Source organism: Dendrobium catenatum, unplaced genomic scaffold (assembly GCF_001605985.2).
Source record: "Dendrobium catenatum unplaced genomic scaffold, ASM160598v2 fragScaff_scaffold_215, whole genome shotgun sequence".
Lineage (NCBI taxonomy): Eukaryota > Viridiplantae > Streptophyta > Magnoliopsida > Asparagales > Orchidaceae > Dendrobium > Dendrobium catenatum.
In genome coordinates, this window is record NW_021318677.1 from 228,269 (window position 1) to 249,815 (window position 21,547).

Consider the following 21,547-nt stretch of genomic DNA (forward strand, 5'->3'; position numbering starts at 1 on the left):
AGACAGATGATCATGCATGATCAAAATGTATAATTAATTAAAATATATTAATATTATAATAATTTAACCTGCCATTCGCCATTCTGCTATCGGTGTACCAACCACTGTAGAAACCTCCTATGATAAATACCGCTCGATCTCCTTCTAATCAAGTCTCTAGCTACCACAAACTCAAACCCATGGCCATCTGCTCTCGCCACCGCCTCCTCCCCTGTAGAATCAGCAGCCCCAAGTTCGCCGCCGGCCAATCCTCCCCCTCCTCCACCACCTTCCAAGTTCCATACCAACGTCATCATAATTGTTGCCGTTATTCTCATACTCATCACCTGTGCACTCGGCCTCAATGCCCTCGTCAACGGTCTTTTCCACTTCTCTGGCCGCTCCAACCAGTCTTTCCCCATCGCACTCCCCGGCGTCGCCGCTCGCCGACGAGCCATCCGAAAGGTCCCAGTCGAGTTCTTCTCACCCGATCTTAGACTAGCCGGTTCAGGTTCGGAGTGCGCCATTTGTCTCAACGAGATCGAACCAGGCGACTGAATCCGGCTTCTTTCTATCTGCCGCCACGGCTTTCACGTGCGTTGCATCGACCCGTGGCTTTTAACCCGGCCCAACTGCCCGAGCTGCCGCCAATGCCCCTTTGCCACGAGCCCCAAGAGCTCCGGTTGCGTCGAACAAGAGGAGGTGGACCGAACCGGCATTGAGCCATTGGGGCCGGAAGGGTTAGAAATAGCTTATGGACTTTAGACTTTAGCGGAGTGGCATCAGCCATCGATTTCCAGTTACGCTTATCTCCGCCTTTAGCGGAGGACTCATTTGAAGTCATTGGCCAATTTCAATTGGGCTAGCCAACTTCTGATGAGTAGCCATATCAACTTCAATTGTAAATTATAATTAAATAGTTGAGACATTTATTGCATTTTATCAAATTTCTTTATCAACCTATAGATATGATTTCTACAAAATTTTTATTTTTTAATTATTTAATTTTATAGTTGTGCGGTTCACAGGTTAATTTTATTTTGCTTTAAATATTTAAATTCCAAAGCCACTAAAAAAAGAGCTTTTACATTGATGCACCTATTTTCTATAAACAACAAATCTAACTACCCATGAAAGATTATGATTAATTACTTTGAAAGTTTTTTTTTTCTTTCTAAAATATTTTTAGCGCAAAATTTTTTTGACTTAAAAATTTTTATATTAAAAAACTTTTAAAAAAAGTAATAAAAAAACTGTCCCAAACAAAACTTAATCCAAGCTCAAGTTGGCTCACAATTTGATTAGTTCCATTACACACCCACTGGTATGGTACTTTCTCCCATACAGCAAAGGGCAAATTATTGTGTCCGGTCACCTGACATGCGGACATCCAATCCGTACACGCCACCTCACCCAGATGCACTGGGCCACAATATTTTTGAGTGACGTAGCGCTTTTTTATTGGTGTCCTGACGAATCCGGACACCGGACACAATAATTTGCCGCGACAAAGATATTACGTATAATACTATAATGCAAGATTATAAGAACGATTGTCACAATGATCACAAAAAAGGTCCATAAGTTTAGGCAGTTAATTGCATTTTGTCATTAAATTTAATGCAATAAAACTGAAGAGCGCATAAATCGGCAGTCATTTGGAGAATAAACAAGTTCAATAAGAGCATAACAATGTGGTCATATTAAGGAAAAAACTGGATAAAAAAGGCCAACAAAACGTCAAAAGTGGCACTTATTTTTGAAGAGCAAAGAAAGCAATAGCTTATAGCTGGTGGAAAGACGAGCCAATCACCCAAAACAGCTTCCTTTGTCATTTCAATTTTTCAAAAAGCTTTTCTGCAACCTATACACAAAATCAAACAATAATAGTATATAAGCTGACCTGCAAATTCCAGATCACTGAATAAGCTGGAACTAAAAGCTGTTTAGATCCAACAAGAGAATTTTTATTCTATGCGGAGTAGGGAGCGTTCGGAGATTAATAAAAATGCGCAACGACACCCCAAAAAATGTACCGCACTCGCGCTCGGTACCGAGCACGGAACCGGAGGGAGAACCGTCCGGCGTCCGCACAGAATAATAGCTCCTAATTGCAAGCTTGAATTCTTTATCAAAATGTCAAGAAAGGTTTTCTTACGCATTTATCAATGCAGTGCCAAAAATCAAAGTATTGGCCAGTGCAGTGCTTATGGCCAGTTTCATCCTCATCTATTCTCTTCACACATGCCTGCAATAGAAACATAATTCAGGATAAGAATTCTAGCTAAAATTTTCGCCTTGATAGAAGAATAGTAAGTTTGCTGAACAGGGAAAAACACATTAGAAACATTTCCAGATATTAGTTTGTATGATCAGTAAGTTCATAGAAGATGAACAAGAACTAACAAAACAAGAGCTGGTAATCTATTGTTCAGGTATAATACATGCCAGGCTAAATCCATCAGATCCTATACAGAATCTTACCCAAGGTTGATCAACTTGACCACTTTCCTTTTCAAGCTTGAACACTTATTCATGGTTGAAACCAATTAGAAAAAAGGAATGTTCTCCAAGTCAAGTTGGATTGCGTGAACTTATTTGCATCCAAATATTGAATCATCAAAAAAAAAAAAAATTGAATCATCAAGGCCATCACAAGCAGGATGGGATCAAGTTGGCAGATCAGACAAAAATCTTAAAGTTCAGTCAAAGGTTGAGCAAGGTCAACTAGACTAGATGAATCTACAAGCATCGTTGAAGTATAAATTGCACAAAATGATTATAAAAAAGGGAAGATTTGTTCAAGACTAGATGTGTAAGAAGAGCAAAACAGCAATTAGAAGGATAAAAAAAGGAATTCTCATTACTTATGATTCATGTCCAAAGTTCAACTCCATCTATTTTTTCACATCTGAAATTCCATATCATGGGTGGTGCTATATCAAGGCAACAATCTCAATCATCATTTCATGTGGTCCTACTCAAGCTCAACATCCATGATCTCTCCTCTCAGTCATGTCTCTCTTCCCCCTCACAGCCTTCACGACTCAATGTACTCATGATCTGCCTAAGAGTTGTTTTGCCACTTTTTACCAAATATTCTTCTTTAGCGTTGCATCTCTTCTGTTTAATAGCCAATTAGAATCCCTTGTAGGTTCCTCGCTCGCTACTCGTCACAGAAGACAACTCATTCGCTCACTACTCCTCGCAGATGATAAACGCACTGGCCTACCTTCAACATATCCATATTCATCAATAGAAACATCAATTTGGTAACGAGTGACTACTTCATTTCACGTAAATTAAAGATGAGAAAAACTAAATCAATTTGGTAAAAGCTAAGACAATCGGAAAGCCCCCTCTTCAACTCTTGGTCTATGACATCAATATATCCAAAAAATTTGATGTTTCTAAGATACATAACTTATATCTTGGAGGTACTACACAAACACAAAAACTTGCTTGAGAAGTTACAAAATTCTCAACACATTGGAATCAATGTCATTTTTTTATTGATATTGATATGTTTCATCAAGCATAAACATTTACCAAAAAATATTTTGGATCCAATTTAGATATGGACATGATAAAATGACAACTGGAAAAAACTGTTTAAAGGTTCTAAATGATAAGGTTAAGGAATCATTCAATTATATACATAAATCTTATGATGATTATGTAAAAAACCATTCTAAATCTTATCAAATTTCATATTATATAATGCAACAAAAAAAACGAGAGATTGCATAGTACCAAGATTTTCTTTTACTATAACTTGAACAATTTCAAATTTCAAAAGTTTTAAGAAGTATACAATTGAAAAGGATACCATGGAGAGAAGAAAGAGATAGGATCATAGGAAATAGAGACGAATTATAAGAGAGAGGGAGGTAGAAGACAAATAGCTTGCAAGCTATTCCAAACCCGCAGGTTCTTAGATTCCAAATATTTTCACACAAAAACCTCTGCTTAAACAGTAGCAAATAGCTCCCTATAAATAAGGACCCAAACAGCAACCATAAATCTGCCTAGAAAACCAGCAGGAAACTATAGCATGAAACCAGCAATCACCACTCCTTTTGGAGTCCATCAATACGGAAATATCAAGGGAGGGAAACGGACAGCATGGGGAAAACATCAGCATAAATCTGTTGAAAAAACCAAGAAAGAGGCACGGCAAGCCCAAGAACCAAGCAGCCATAACACCAACAGCCAGCCCCCCCCCCAAGTAGGAAACCGAAGCAACCCCACTTCAACCGAGATAACCAAGACACCAAGAAGCCAAAGGGAAAAATGGGCCAAGCCCAATAAGAGAAATTCAGCCAACCATTAAATGCCCAAATAACCAAAGAAATCTAGCAAATCAAAGGAAGCTAGCAAACCAAAGGAGTAACTTTTGGGAATTAAAAATCAACATTTTCCTCACATCAATTCTCTAGTGGCGGAAGAATCTCATCTCCAAATGAGATCGGCTCAAAACTTTGAAGATGTGGCATTTCCGATTCCTGATTTAGCATGTCATACTTTCTTTTGATGATCTCTTTTTCTCGTTCAAATTTGGATAAAAGTTGAAGCTTCTTAGAATCGTATCTCTCGGCACATAATTACAGTTGTCTTCGAATCTTGAGAAGCTCGATCTGTAGAGGGTTAGAAGAATATGCACGAGGAACCCATTTTGTTGTTGGAAGATTGTCCTCAGGAATCCAAGGCATAGCAGATGACTTTTTGATTACTTTCAACTTGCTATTTGTTTTGTTTTTCCATTTTCTTATTTTTTAAAAGAAAGTGAGACACTCACAACAACCTAGACTCTCTGATACAAAATTGATGAAACAAAAAAATCAGCATTTTGCTCACATCATTAGGGCATCTCCAACGGAATTCCAAACGCTTGAATGTGGTCGCCCCGGAGCTCCAGCCGAACGGTAAAACTTCCGCTATTTTCATGCGGGTGAACAGTGGGACGCCAATATTGGCGTTGAACTGTTCATGATCGCTATTTTTCTCGGTCTACCGAACTTGCCAAGAAATGCGAGAAAGAAAAAAAAAAGATCGTTACCTTCGCATAATGGAGTTCCATTGGAGATGAATCGCGGCATTTTTAAGTTTCACGGCATTTCGGAGTGAAAAATGCGATTTTCGGTTGGAGATGGTCTTATACCACATACTCCAATTTTGATCTTGCCTTCCTGATGAAAGTTATAAAAGTATAATGAATGACATTTATTGGCTCAGAAAGAAACCCAAAATGCAAATTTCACATCTCATTCGCCAATTCCAGTTTTACACACTCTCCTAACTACAACAATCACTCTACCTTCTCCCTGTATGCTTGAGCCTAGATGTGCTGAAGTGATGGAACTTGAGCAAGATTGGGTGCCTGAGGATGAGTTTAAGCAAGAGTTTAAAGAAAAGATTTTGTTATACTCGAGTTTGAAGAGCTTCAAATCATTGTTGTTTTTCTCCAACTCCTAAAGGAGATATAAGGTGTTCCCCAACTTACCGTGTTGCTGCCCACTCCTTCATAGGTTGATTTTGTATATCTAAAACTATTACAATCATATTGTTGCAAATAATGTCATAGTATTAAATTCATGTTATCATTAATGGCAGCACCATGAGTCACGTAACTGAGAATTCTAAGATGTATGATGCATTGTGACATCCAGAATTTTTAATTAACTTATGAAGATTTTATTTGGGTAATACTATGTTTAAATTTGAATAATTTAGAATTAGATTTTATTTTGAATAGGATAATTACCTCAAATATTATTTGATCTCATATTTGTAACATTATTTCAATAAACAGGTTTCATGGCTTATATTTAGATTATTAATGAATGAATTAAAATTAAAACTCTCTTTTATGTTAAAAATTATCTAACTGTGGATTACAATTCATCTTTCCTTCTTTTTCCATGCCCTAAATCTGCATACCTTCGACATCACACAATGATCCTCCATCCATAGATATCTAAGCCCATGACTCTCCTTAATTGAATCCATCCAACACAACAAAGGCTGTTCTAGCACAGAACTATGCATAAGTGATGCAACTATCAACAAGAATAGTGATGAGTGATAATAACAGTTCTGAAGCATATTCCTAGCATTTCGCAAGACAATTAGTTGGGGTTTAGATAATGTAAGATGGTGGTGCCATGTAAAAGATGGCAAATACAAATGCAGGCCTCCAAGATCTCAAAGCCCATTAGATAAATATCTTGATCTCAATATCAATATTGTAGAGAGTTGGTTGGTTGGCTCACAGGCAATTCATGTTCTTTGGTAGAAAAGATAAGAACCAACTTGCCTATTTAAAAAGTTTGAAGCTATATTATGGTTTAAACATAATGAACCTATACAATTCTTTGGCAAAAAGATTACAATAAAATATAAAAAATAAGGGCGAGGGCCAAATGCATATTTGAACTCAAGAGACATACTTACAGATTTTTTTAGTTTGAAAAACACGTAAATAAAATTGCAGTATTAATGCAATAAAGTTATAGTATTAAATAATGTCATAGTATTAAATTCATGTTATCATTAATGGCAGCACCATGAGTCACGTAACTGAGAATTCTAAGATGTATGATGCATTGTGATATCCAGAAATTTTAATTAATTTATGAAGATTTTATTTGGGTAATACTATGTTTAAATTTGAATAATTTAGGATTAGATTTTATTTTGAATAGGATAATTACCTCAAATATTATTTGATATCATATTTGTAACATTATTTCAATAAACAGGTTTCATGGCTTATATTTAGATTATTAATGAATGAATTAAAATTAAAACTCTCTTTTATGTCAAAATTTATCTAACTGTGGATTACAATTCATCTTTCCTTCTTTTTCCACGCCCTAAATCTGCATACCTTCGACATCACGCAATGGTCTATTTTTTTATTAAAAAATAATCAATCTGAATTTTATTATGTTCATTCTTATAAGTGATAAAATGCTTCACTATTTTCTTAAAAAATGTATTAGCAATTACAAAATTATAAGCTATAAAAAATTTTAATATGGTCCTACTACCTTCATTAGTGACTCCAAACTCATAGCCACTATAAATATTTTTAAAATCTTTTGCTATTTTACTAACATATTCATTTAAATCTCCTCCAATAAAAACTTTTTCTTCAAGAGGCATCATTTGCACTAATTCTTCTAAGTTATTCCAAAATTTTAATTTTAAACATATATCCAAACCTATTTAAGGAGTATATATATTAGCATCAATAACAATATTTAAAGCTATAATTCTATCTCCAATTATTTTAATTTCTACAACATTATCATTATTACTTTTATTAATAATAACACCTACATCATTTCTAGTACGATTTCTACCTAAATATCATAGTTTAAATCCTAAACTAACAATCTCTTTAGCCTTTTCTCCAACCCCTTTAGTTTTATGAATACATGGAATACTCATCTTCTTATGAATCATAATATTCATGAATTCCATTAATAATTGAAAAAAATAATTTTAGATTATCCTCAAATAGATGTGGTTTGTGGTCACATTGTGTTAGGTTATTACCACTTCTCAATGTTATTTTTCCCCCTTACATACCCTTTTAGGAGTTAGTCACACTTTCCAATAGGATGAAAAGGAGAACACCAACCAGTTGTTGAAAAAGAAGATCATTTAAGTGTTGATGCTTGGTTTTCTTAATCTAAAAAATTGTTTGAGTTGGAGATGGATGCATCCATGTCATTGATGTCATCCTCCTCGACCATTAAGACATAGAAGAGTGCCTACATAAACAATGCCACCGATTACAAGGAGCTCTTTTCCTTGTATCAATTGGGGAAACATATAAGGCATTACTTACACAGAAAGGAAATTATTCTTCGCATAGAACATCAATCATAACAATACCTACAAACTTAGCCAAGCACATGAAGTAGATGTCCTCTCATAGAAGTTCAATACAGTGATCAATCAAAAAAAAGGGAGCACAAAATAAGATGGTCAATATATTATCACGTCCAATTACCAGTTTATCCATAACCTTATTGTAATTACATGGATGCTATTATTGCACCATAAAGAGTACAGTATGTTGCATGTATTAGATCAAAACTCCCAATAGATGTTGGATGCCCATATAAAGGGGATGAACAACAAAATAAAGGCCTTGCACAAAACGGTAAGGCATCAAGAGGCCAAATTAAGTTTAGAAAACTAAATGAATGTATTGAATTATCATATTTATAAAATGATAATAACATTGGATAGAAACCATGTTGTTGCAGGGGAGATCTACTACAATAGGAGATCAGTTGCAAGTGCTCACAGATGCCAATCATTTGGCTTGTGTATGAGAAGTCTACCAAAATAGGATGACACTTCGATGAAAAGAAGTCTATCAAAATCTAACGCTATAAATCTAAAAGCCAAAGATTCACTTGAATGCACAAAATTTTATCAAGAGATCTACTCCATATCACATCAAAGCCTTCAAACTAGAATATGGAATTGTACATGGCCATGTTAATACCCAGTGGGTCATGGGAGTGAGGGGTGTAACTAATTCAAGTCAATTTGTGAACTAGTACAAACTCAACTCATGGCTTGTGAGCTAAGCTCGATGAGCTAAAAAGTGAAGCTTGAGCTAGCCCTGAGTTAGCCAACCCAAAAATATTAATGTTAAAAACACTTTAAATATATAAAAATTCAATTAGCTTAGCATAAAATTGCCAAAAAAATAAAATTTATAATTATCTTCCTTATTTCAAGTGATCTCCTATTATTTCTCACTTAAATTTTTATTTTTTTATCACGTTATTATAATAACTTGTTTGAAAAAGAATGATTTCTCTCTTTTATGATAAATGAGTCGACTCATGAGCAGACTAGAACTCATAATATTAAGCTCGAGCTTAAACTCAATTAATTAATCAAGCTCAAGCTAACTCAAGGGAAACTCGATCTCAATTCGACACTTTTACCCATATGGGAGTCCATTTTGATGGACTTCATGAGAGAATTACTAGAGAAACGACAGAGGTTTAATTACCTATTCATCGTAGTGCAACATTTTAATAAGATGGTGTGCCTGGTTCATGTGGTAAGGCCGTCGTAAGAGAGGAGGCTTGAGCCTGCAAAATTATTTTTCAGGCATGTTTGGAAGCACTTTCTATTACTTCATCCATCAGTTCAAACAATAACATATTTCTTAGTAATTTCTAAAAGGCCCTTTGGGATTATATTAAACTTAGTTATGTGAAATGATGAACAATTTAGAAAAACCATGGTATAATAATGAAATTAAATGGTGTATCTGCACTAAAACTCTTCAATGAAATTAAGAAAGAAAAGAAGGGCACATAATAAGTAGATGTTAATAGTTAACTTAACTTCTGTAAGATAAATAAAACAATAATAAAAAAATATTTCTATTCACTCATTTTTAAAATATGTTTATATTTCAAATAGATCAAAAAATAAAAATTATTATAGTACAATACTTTTAGATAAATAAAATTAAAATATATAAATAAATTTTAAAAATATAACATTGTTTTAATTATAACACTAACTTTTCATTCATTGTAGAATTAGAATCTTTATCAAATTATTATGAAATTTTGAACTTCGTAACATAATTATAAAATCCAATGTTTAAAATTGCGTATTCGGGTATTGAGGCGTTTTTCATTTGTGAGGCGAGGCGTAAGCCTCAAGGCGTTTTGAGGCGTAAGCCTCAAAAGTGAGGCGAGGCGGGCCTCAACCAAGTTGAGGCGCAAGCCTCATAAAGGCGTAAGCATCGAGGCGTTTTTTATTGGAATTGCGCAAAGGCGGGCCTCAAGGCGGGCCTCAAGGCGAGCCTCATATTGCGCAATTTTAAACCATGATAAAATCCATAACTTAACTTCCTTTGGCCTGATTAAATCTTTTGCTTTGAGTTGATATTATTATATTTTCCCTATCAAGAAAATTATTCCAATAAGCAATGCAAGTATTCTAATGGTAAAACCTTCTTTAATATATTGACTTAATTTCTTAAAATCAAATAATAAACATGAAATGGAATAAAAATCATACACATCTTTATTCAGTGTCACATGTCAATTAATGATTGTGCAAGTTAATTTCTTATATGCCACATGTAAATTAGATTACACCATATATTTTAGCTTTTTCTACTTGACTTCCTCTCAAACAATTCTTTTGAGAGAGAGTCCATACACTTTTCAAAGGTTAGAATAAACTTGAATTATTAGAGAAATAGTGAGAAATCTAATAAATTTAATGAAAATAGCATCAAAAGAAGGAAAGCCAAATATTCAAAACCTCCCCAGATTATATATATATTGTTAAATATACCTATATAGCTTTAAAAAATCAGGTTGTGGAAAACAAAAGGCTAGCTTTAAAATAAATCTAAGTTTTGAAAAGAAAAGGCATAGTCAATAAAATTATGTTCATTCAAATGAACATCTTGGAGCTAATTGATTAATTCCCCGTAAATCATCTCCGTAATCCAATATTCCTAGAAAATCATTCCTGAAATGCCAAATGCAACAAAGAATAATCTGAATTGAAAGTTTCAAGCATTCCATGGCCTTTTCTTTGATTGTATAAAGCTCAAGCCAAGTTTCAGTCATGCATTAGAAATTTTTTTAGGCAAGTGGATCTTTTAAATTTTGAAATCTTACCCTTTTCATTGCTTACAAACTTCTGGTTAAATTTCTTGCCATGAAGAATCAGGTCTATATTTTCAGCCATATCTTTCATTGCATTTAGCATGTACTGTTCTGCATCCTCATTCCCTTGTGCTTGTGCGGCAATTAGATATGAAAATCTAATTATATGATTTCTGAATGATAATCCACTGCCAGCTTCGGAAGTCTTTCCTGTACCTATGAACATGCGGGCAGCATATATATCTTTCTTAGCTCTGGCTGACCATCGCATTAGTAGGTATTTCTTAGGGATATTCACAATGTCTAGTTGCCTAAAAACTCTCATGCAGTGAGAACATAGTAAACCCATTGTCTCAAACTTTCCACAAGTGCATTGAATGCTGCCGTCAATTGCATCGAAATGAACAACCCAAGATGTCGAATGATCCAAATTCTCTGCGCTCTTAATCAAAAACTGTGACGAATCACTAGAGGCATGCTCGATACTCATGCCACCAACACCATCTAAAAATTCTTTCTCAAAAAATAAATACAACTTTCTTGAGTAAAATTGAGCAGCTTGCTTTAATATTGGGCTGCACTTTATTACAGGTACTGCCACTGATTGGTTGCATTTATAATCTTCATCCTGTTCACTCAGACGCCATGTCATCATCACCTTCTCTAAGCCCAAAAAGTAATCGGTTCTTGAACTTGTTGGCTTCAAAATGTCATGACACACATTATTAATAAACTCGCTTCGCTGAGTAGATAGAATGTCCATGCTAAAACAGTCCTTATTGAATGCCGTTGACCACTTCTTTCTTATCTTATAAAGCTCCTCCAACCAACCATTGCTATGGAGGCTCCCTTCTGTTATCATTTCAGCCCATGTTTTCTCAAACTGCTCCTCAGAGTCACATTTACTCAAACATTTATAAAAGAGTCCTCTGACTTTATCATTGCTATTAAAGCACCAAACTTTTGAAGGAGCCTTCTTGGAGATATGCCATTGGCATAGTCTATGACGGGTGCTAGGTAATGCAACTTCTATAGCCCTAGTCATGGCTTGATCTTGATTAGTAAATATTGTTATAGGATATTTATCACCCATTATTCTTACAAATGTTCGAAACAACCAAGTAAATGATTCAATCGTTTCCTCTGACAAGAAAGCCACACCAAGTAAAATGTTCTGCCAATGATTATTAACACCGACAAATGGTGCACAGACTAAATTATATTTATTAAGCCGATAACTGGTATCAAAAATTACCACATCTCCGAAACAGTCAAAATCTATCCTTCCCATCCCATCAACCCAAAAAAAATTCAACAATTTATCCAATTCATCAAATTGGACGTCCCATGCAAACATTGGGTCATCAGCTTGTCGTTCTTTAAATAATTGAATTAATGAATTAGTGTCGCCAAATTCATTTTTTGCTCTCTTTTCCTTTTGAATATAGTTGTAAGCATCTCTCTTAGAGAAACCAACATTCTCTACACCTCCAACTTCATCGGCAAGGTAGGAAAAAGCATCTACTGTTCTAATTCCGGCCTCTGTCAATGTTTTAAGAATCGAAGCTTTCTCATCACTCATGTACCTACATGATCTGAGTAGGTGACAGTCTTCTGGCCTAGCCAAATCATGATTGTGGCTTTCTATAAATTTTTGCACCTTCCAATTTCCATCTTCATCAACAATAAACCTAATCATTGCAGGACATCCGGTTCTGGTATCTGATTTTCGATACTTCCTTTGTAAATTCAAGTCTGAACTCTTCTTGAAACCAGCTTTTGAACAAACATAGTCCTTAGATCTTATCTTTCTGGAATTGGGCCAAAAACTATGATGCTCCTTGCGAACACTAAAGCCAGCATTATGTGCATATTTGCAGTACATCTCGTATGCCTCCTTCTCACACTTGTAAACTTCCTGAGATAGAATGGAAAAAATATTATGAGAAAAACTTCCTAAGGTAGAATGTAAACTTATAAGTGTGTACAAGGAAGTTAGTCACTTTGTACAACAGTGTAGAAGCTTGTAAGCACATTGTAGAAAGTGTAACACTATGTATACAACTTGTACACAATGTGTAAATCTTGTACACATCCTTGAAAACAATTTGAAGGATATTGCACCCAGTGTGTTTAATTGTACACAGCCTCTAAACACTGCACAATGTGAAAGATTGTGAACCTATACACAATGTGGAAAGAAAAAAATATAAATCATTGAGAAGAGTTATCTCAAAAAAAATTTCATATGCACTTTAGATATTTATAAATTAATGTCAGATATTTAAAATTTCTTTAAAAAAATAGGAAGATCAACAATATTACGCTTGAAGTATATCGGCGAAAACAACATTATCACCCATGAACAATAGAAAAAAGAAGAATACATAATAATCCTTTAAAATTTACGAATACATAATAATCCTTAAAAATTTACTAATAACTTTATATCTACAGCTCCTCCATCCAAATTGAGTTCCAGTTCATCCAACCTTGCAAAATCCGCACTATCCTATAAACTTACCGTCTTTCTTATCTGTGAAATTTGAACGTCATCAAAAGCATGCTCCATCTTCTTCTTTCGTCGGTTCTTCACTGAGATTTTTGTCGACAATTTGGGGAAAAGAGGTATTCACTGAAAATCCTAAACTTTGGAGTCCCGTCACGGTTTTTTTTTTAAAAAGTAGTGTTAGTAAAAATATCCGGGTCGACCCATCGGGTCGCACGTTAGTAAAAATATCCACGTGGCATCAAAAAATAATTTAAATAAAAAATGTGTGTCTATAGTTGATTGGAGTCCAGACGTAGAGCTACGTCCGGACTCCGCAACAAATAATTCTTCCCCTAAAAGGGATGAAAGGCTAAAGATGATTCACATAGCTAATCCCAGATAGTTGGAATGCAACCCAAGTAGTTGGGATAAGTCTAATGATGTTGATAATGATTCCAAGGAGTTGGAATGAAAAGTGTTGATAAAGAAATAATAATAATAATAAAGGTGACAAAAGATAATTTTTTTTCAAACTTTTTGTTTTTAGAAAATTATGAGTCTTTATGCAGAAATGTTGGCATTAGCGCTACATATTGGAAATCACAGGTGCTTGCTTCCCATAGTTGTTACTTCTAGCAGTTTGTACATCAAAAGGAAAATTTTGAAAGATCTAAATGGCTTAATCAGATGAAACCTGTTGGTCTGGGAAGGTGACAGGTTGTGTTTTAAGAAATAAATGTTTGAAGTTCAGTAACATATGTATTCGGAACTACTAAATAATGAGGGCAAATCCAAAGATAAAGGACTGTGTAAAACTCAAGTCAAAATTTATGAAAAAAAAATAAATTTAATAAATGCTAGTGCTAGGTAGGGCCTTCCCAAAATAGACACCCAATGACCTAACCAGATTGACGTGAGAAGTTGGCAAGAGTTTGCTAAAACATCATCCATTAATAACACTACAACTAGAATACATTGTGGTGACAAGAAGGTGATGTACCCAACTTAGCCCGATTGAGATGAAAAAATTAATTAGAGTTAACTGGATCTACAAATAAGACCATATTTGCTGCTTGGCATGTGAGGAATTTGAATGGAAAAAAGAATAGAATTAAATGGAAAAAGAAAAAAATTCAAAGACAACGGAGAAGGTTATAAACTATTGTCTGTTGGGAAGGTTAAAAGTAGGAATGGGGCCGAGATAACAGTGAATAGAGATTTAAAGATTAAGTTGTTAAGGTGAATAAGATTAGTTATAAGGTGATTTCCATTTAGTTAATTATTTGTGAGAACATTAAAAATGTAGTTAGTCCTTAAATTGATAATTGGCTACAAGTCCTTAAAATCTAAAAATATTCAAACATACTTTTAAGTTATTATTTTATATCAGCCTTTAAAGATTTTTTATTGGCAGCAACAATTTGCTAAAATGTTTGAATAAATTTAATTTATTTTATAATAGAAAATTCACAAGAATTAATTATATCATAACTTTCAAAGAATTATATTTTAAGGTGTCTCTCCAATCTAAAAAAAAATCCTAGAATTATATTTCCCAACGGATGTAAGAGTATAAGACTTAATTTTATAATAGTCATGGATTCAAAAGGCGTTCAAGGTGGACGACTCGAGGCGCGCCTCGAATCGAGGCGGAGGTCGGGCAAATTGAGGCTTAAGCCTCGAATGTTTGGGCAAGTCTTCCGCCTTTTTCCACGGAGGCGTACGCCTCAAGGCGTGAGGCGCCGAGGAGCATCGAGGCAGCGCCGAGGAGCATCGAGGAAGCGCCTCGAATGGGAGAAAGTTACCTTCACAGCCAGCGAGCTCCCGTTGTTTCTTCCGATCAAAATGTCGTAACTTACGATCCCACATGAAGGGGAAGTCGTCGAAGGAGCTAAGTCAAGCAACCACGAAGGAGCCAAAGAAGCGACGAGTGCAATATCTTCACCTCCTATGAAGCAACGAAGCTGAACAACAAGGACTGAAAGGAAAAACCTAGATGCAACTAAGTTATTATTGATTAACATAATTAATATAATTTAAAATATTAATAATTAAGCAATTTAATTAAATTAATAATAGTATAATTAGTGCATAAATTAATTATCTAATTTAATTTAATTGATTAGTTAGTAATATAATTATTAATTAAATATTAATATAATTAGCCTAATTAATATAAATTAAAATCCGGATTTTCAGGATTTATCAAATCCGGATTTACAGGATTTACTAAATCCCACTAAAGTTTATCAAATAATGCTCTGTGTTATTCATGAGAATTTATTCCAGTAAATTACATATTATGAAAAGATTTTTCTTTTCAGATATAAACATCAACAATATTCTTTCAATCAAACAAATATTCAGTATAATTTTATACATAAACCCTCATGAAAATAATTGCTTGCTTCCTTTTCTTAGAACCAATCATCATGTTCATAATTGACTTAATATTTTGTCATTTTTTTATCATTATTAATAATTTTACATTAGCTTATTTTTACTGTTTTGAGACTTAAGCCTCGATCTACCTCGAGGCTTACGGCTCACCTTGCTTAGACAAAACGCCTCGATTCTCGATTTCGCCTTTTAAAACATTGATAATAATAATATTGAAATTATCTTTTTTTTTAATATTTAAATTGTCTTAAATCATATCTAAATTGATTTTTTAATTTCATCTTTTACTGTATTGTTAATTGCCCAAGATTAGATATTCTATCACATTATATTGCAAATTTAAACTTTGATAACGAATGTAGCTTAGATCTAACATGATAACTCAAAAATCATGCAACGGGTACATAAAATTTGCAATTCACACATATAATCTTTTAACAATTATTCATTATTTTTAATAAACAAAAAATAAGAAGATTATCAATTCAGGAAAAATTTCCAATCTCCTAGAAATAAAAGCAAGAAAATTAAAATCAAGAAAGCCACACAAACAATTTGAAATCCACGTACTTATTGAAAATCAAATTGCTTATAATTTAATTAAAGCTCAAAAGACTCTAAATGAATAATAAATTTAGAACAGGAAAGGAATAGTTGTAATTGTACAAAGCAATAAACATGTTCCAAAAATTTAGAAATCTCTCACTTAATAATGGAGTTGATTTTTTAATAATTTTCTTTGAATTAGATAACAGTGATTTACAAGAGTAGAACGAAAAACACATCCAACAAGAATTTTATGCATGAACACTTGATCACTTCCATACATATCTAAGACACCTATTTATAACTAGAAATCCTAATGGAATTCCTTATCCACTGATTACAACACTCCAAAAGAATCACCCACGCCGACTGTCATAAAACAAAAGAAATTCTGATAACATCATCCGAACTCCAGCCAAGCCCGATGATGGCAAATGTCACACTAGAGGCAACATATGGCAGAGGAAAGAAATTTACCAGAGCTTACGTTGATTGTACTGATAACAAAAAGATTTGCCAAAGGAGATTAAAAAACCACAGAAACCAATCAGTGAGAAAGATCTCAATAGTAGAAGAAGCCACATAAGTGGCAATGGAAGAGTTGCAAAAACTACCAGGCAAAAGAGGCCACCACCGATGAAAGCCATGGGAAGAGATCAACACAAGCATACAAAAGGTCACATGAAAAGGAGCCTTATAGCTCGGTCTTAGAGAGTAAGGTAATTCCTCGTCAATGATAATTAATTAAGATGACCCCATATTAATTGAAGAAATGTAAGTATTGATCCCATATCACACCCAGAACACTTCTAGACAATAGGACTACTGAACTTGCAGCAACATAACACGATGAAACTTAACACCTATGAAAACAATACAACAGCTAAACTTCCAAAATCTCCTTGATCATCAGCAGTCCTCATATCAAACAAATTCTGAAATTCTTTACAGCTGAAATTCTTTACAGAGATCTAATTATATAGATAGACAAGATTAAAAAAAAGGCCAACCACTTGTGACCATAAATTTAGGCAAATTTACCCCTTGAGATCAACTCTCCATTCCAACCTAACATCCTGGATAAATACAAAGCACAATGAAACATCAAAGTATGGTCAATATCTCCTCTTCATTAAAGCTCAAACATTATGGTTCCAAATTTAGGGGAAAAAACAAGCAAATTCAAGTCAAAAAGAAAAAAACTAAAACAAACGCGAGAAAGACAAATATGGCCTTATTTCTACTTTGACAGCATTAATACAAAAAGGAACTAAAATCTTTAGCGGATACTAGAGGGCACAATAACAACAAATGAGAATATCAGAAAATTCCTATATGTCATAAACTATAATAAATGATAAACATTGCTATGTAAATAAAGTTACAAAGTATTGAAAGAAAATCACAAAATACCTGGTAATCAAACAAACGTTTCACACATTTTGGTTTGCAACGTTCCTCAAGATATTTCTTTGGGTCTACAAGTTCCTCATCAGCCCTGAAATAACAATCAAGATGATGAAAGTAAAAAATGTTGTATGGGTCATTCACAAAATAGTTAGGAACAAATCAAGTTTTATTATCCACATTTACAGAACAATAAAAATTATTATAACTATTCGATTGAAAAAATAGAACATTGAGGAAAAATACATTTGAAATATTTCAAACAAGATTTACATTAATGCAAGGTATAATATGAAGGTGACAAATGGTTGCTAGTAGGGTGAATGCGGCAACATGTAAATAAAACCATGCAAATAATAATACGAACAAAAAATAAACAAATTTCAGCACTAGCTAGTGTTAGATCACTCGCATTATTCAAAATTAATCTTCAAAACTATGTAGAAAATAGAAATAGAATGCCTTATAATTGTAGCTATCATCCTGAAATAACTATGATAATTCTAGTGATATACCTCATTGCAAAAGCAAATGTTCTCATTTCCTAAGACTTTTTTGCATTCTAAATTTTAAAATCGGGTTGATGACTTTGCATTCAACTATAACTGGCTCATTTCAAGGAGGTAGGCATGAGAAATAGCTAGAAAACATCAAAGGAATGAGCATATGAGATAACGAAAGGTACAAACACACCCCACATAAAGAAGTTTCACATCAGAAGGACTTTAAGGAAAACAAACAGCTTCAAAGCTGCACAACAGATTTACTTCAAAACATATGGCAATGCAAGCCCAATGCAATTGTCACAACTGTGTATCCAAGGAGAAGCCAGGTTGTGCTCTCAATTCAATCATAAGCCAGGTAAAAAAGCTCACCAGCATGCTTAGCCAAAAGCAACTATGCAACAAAAATTGAGAAGGTCAGGGAGTAGTGTGACCAAATGTTAATCCCAACAAGAACAACAACAACAATAATTATCCCACTACATGAATCATTTTTCTCCATTGTGTCATATTAAGAGTCAAAGTCTCATTTAAATCTGATTAAAAAAATCATTTCTAATACTTTCTAACCAAATCTTTTAGGTCTACCTCCACCTTTCTTAGCATAGGCTGGATCTAATACATCTACTCTCCAAACAAGGTCATCGAAAGGCCAATATTTTAAGTGACCAAAGCATATAAGCTGACTCTCTCTAATCATATATGCCACTAGAACTATTCCAACCTTTTCACGTATATATTTGTTTCGCATTCTGTCTCTAAGTGTAAAGTCACTCATACATCTTAGCATCCTCATCTGTGCAACACTTAATTTTATGATTCGCTTTTAATGGCCCACATTCTGTGTCATAAAGCATTGCAAGTCAAATAGGAGTAAACTTCAATAACCATATGCCAAATTGTTCCCAGCTTCACATTCTAATGTACTAGCATAAGGATGTTTAAAAGATAATTAGCTAACAATTTTGTTTTGTATGCTAATAATTCAAAGTAATTGAAATACATTGAAAAAACCTAATCTAAACTACCATTTGAACGTTCTATGGAATAAAATATGGCATGAGTAGACCACAACAATATTTAAATAAATAAATAAACTACATGAAATGGCTACAATAACCACAAAAATTGACAATCTTATTATCTTCAAATAACTAGTTCATAAGGGTAGCCTTCTTCCAGCTCATCAATAGCACTGCATGGGTAGCAACTTTATGCACAAGAAGATTTAATTATATACATTTTTTCAAGAAAATATAGTTAAAAAATGAAAGCAATCGGTGCTAAAGTAACTACAAAATCAAAAAAATTATCCTCATTGTTCAAAACATGAAAGACTAGTAGATATCATTGGTTGTTTTGATAAATTTATAATCTAACTACGTAGCAGCCAAATGAAAGTGCTAGGAATAAATAATGTTATGGGTATTTGGTGGGTTTAGATAGTAATTAGGTATCTTATTAGACCATTATATTTCCTAAGCATATATAAAAAAGCTCCGTCTTGGAGTTAAGGCATCAACCAAGCAAGAAGTAATGAAGCATTTGGCTCAGACCCTTTCCCCACCTCCAAAATACCTAAAGTTGTGAGCATCCTACGATTGCTCAAAGCTTTCTCAACTCTCTACTTGGAGCTTCTGGCAAGCTATAATTGCCTAGTTATCAATACATTTCTATATTTTATGTTTAGACCTATAGCAAACAATACTCTCAGTGCCTCACCTCCATCATGATTTCACCCCCATTTCCCACCACATCATTGCTAATTGCCCAGGATCTGCCCACCCCAGCACACATATCAATGTACTTGCATCCTCAATAGCTATCGCCTTGACACCTACCTATAGTCCCCATATCTTAAGCAACATAGTGCATCACCCAAGTCTCCCACTGCCCGCAGTGCTCTATCCCCATCAGAACCAGCCACAATAATTTCAAATACAGACTTCCCCCCAATCTGCCATTCCAATTCACGTATGACTCTATGTCAAATCTCACCATGCCTTCCACCTTCAAATCACATCAAATCTCGTAGCCAACAAACTCCGCTACTAGCAAACGCCACTTCCACCTTGATCTATTCGCACTCTACAGTCTACACTAACCATCCTAGCCAAGACTAAGCTCTTAGCACCAACAACAACCACCTCCTCCCTGATCTCATCGTGATTTTCTCAACCTGGAGGGCAAGGTATCTGTGATGGAGTGGGGAATGTTCGGGAAGAATTAATATAAAGGGGATTATATAGTTATTAGGTGTCTTATTGAGCCATTAGGCTTTTAATAATCCTATAAATAAACTTTCCTTCTTTGAACCCCCCAACCAAAACCGAAATACTGATGAGTTGTGAGCATCCTATAACTACCTAAAGCCTTTCTCCCCCTTGCACCTAGAGCTTGCAGCAAGCTCTAATTTCCTAGTTATCAATATAGTTCTATCTTTTCTGTGTTTTTCTCAAAATTTTGTGCTGAGATCCATATCAAATGGAGCTCTCATTGACCCTTTCCACAGTTCAAGCACCGTTGCCAGATCCACTTCAATCCAACTTTGTGTTAACGTCATTGAGCTTCCGATTGGGATCCTCTGTCTGATCCAAATCCCGCAACTCACAACCTCCCGTAATATATTTCGTCAAGATATCATTTGACGTACCCAAAATCTCAACGAGAATACCATTTAATACTGATATAAACACAACAGAAAAATGCATAGAAAATAGAGATATATTAATAACTAATCAGTTATATCTTATCTAAAGATCCATATAGAGAGGAGAGAGGCTTTGGGAAATCGTAGGATGCCCACAAATGCAAGTACTTCAAAGGGGAAGAAGGTTTGAGTCAAAGGCTCCATCACTTCACATTATTTTTGCTTGGTTAATGCCCTAAACTCTTTAAGAGGGAGCTTATTTATAGAATCCTAACCCATTACATTACTTATCCCTTAACAGATGTTATAAGTCGATTTTTCTAATTTGCGCTGCATTAAAACAAACAATATCCAAACGCCAACAACTGCAGCGAAAAGCAATAAAAGTTCCAAACCACTTAATTCAAGGATCAGACAGTACTGGAAAAGTTACTCACATTGGGATCAATCCGAACAGACTTGAATCTTTCTCCCTTCAATAGATCCGATGCGATGAGAAGTAAGATCGAAAAGTTCGCGAAACAGAAACTAGAGACAAATGAGAATAGATCGTGAAACCGGTTCTGTTTAGAGCATAAGATCGTATAAGATCGTCAGAGAATATTTACCTTCCTCCTTACTAGCTTGCTAGCGTTGTCTGGAAGCCGTCTAGGGTTTTTGCAAAAGGAAGGACCGCTGTAGGGAAACTCCAAGCAGGTAAATGCGCACAAATGGTATGACCCGAAACTCATTAATTCAGTCAATCCCAACTTTTATTTATTAAAGATAGACTTAGGTTTCATTTGCGACTGCATTTTTATTACTTTTTTTAAATATTTTTTTAGTATAAAAAATTTTAATTTTTATACTAATTTTTTTTTCAAAAATTAGTAAAAAGGTCGTCCCAATCGAAACA

The 21,547-nt window shown here is 34.3% G+C and overlaps 1 protein-coding gene across 2 annotated transcripts; it reads right to left on the bottom strand.

Annotated features, from left to right (window-relative positions):
• Positions 1–1,520: 1,520 nt before the first annotated feature.
• LOC110105756 (cytochrome b-c1 complex subunit 6) lies at positions 1,521–21,240 on the bottom strand. Of its 2 annotated transcripts, XM_028693022.1 has the most exons (5): positions 21,090–21,240; positions 17,506–17,590; positions 10,668–12,573; positions 2,138–2,227; positions 1,521–1,843 (listed from the first exon to the last, which is right to left on the bottom strand). In XM_028693022.1, coding segments are annotated over exons 1-4 (2,016 nt in total). In that variant the 5' UTR covers positions 21,092–21,240; the 3' UTR covers positions 1,521–1,843; positions 2,138–2,204. The 2 variants fall into 2 exon arrangements, with proteins under 2 accessions (XP_028548855.1, XP_028548856.1); XM_028693023.1 differs by lacking the exon at positions 10,668–12,573 and having other exon boundaries at positions 21,090–21,239.
• Positions 21,241–21,547: the final 307 nt, after the last annotated feature.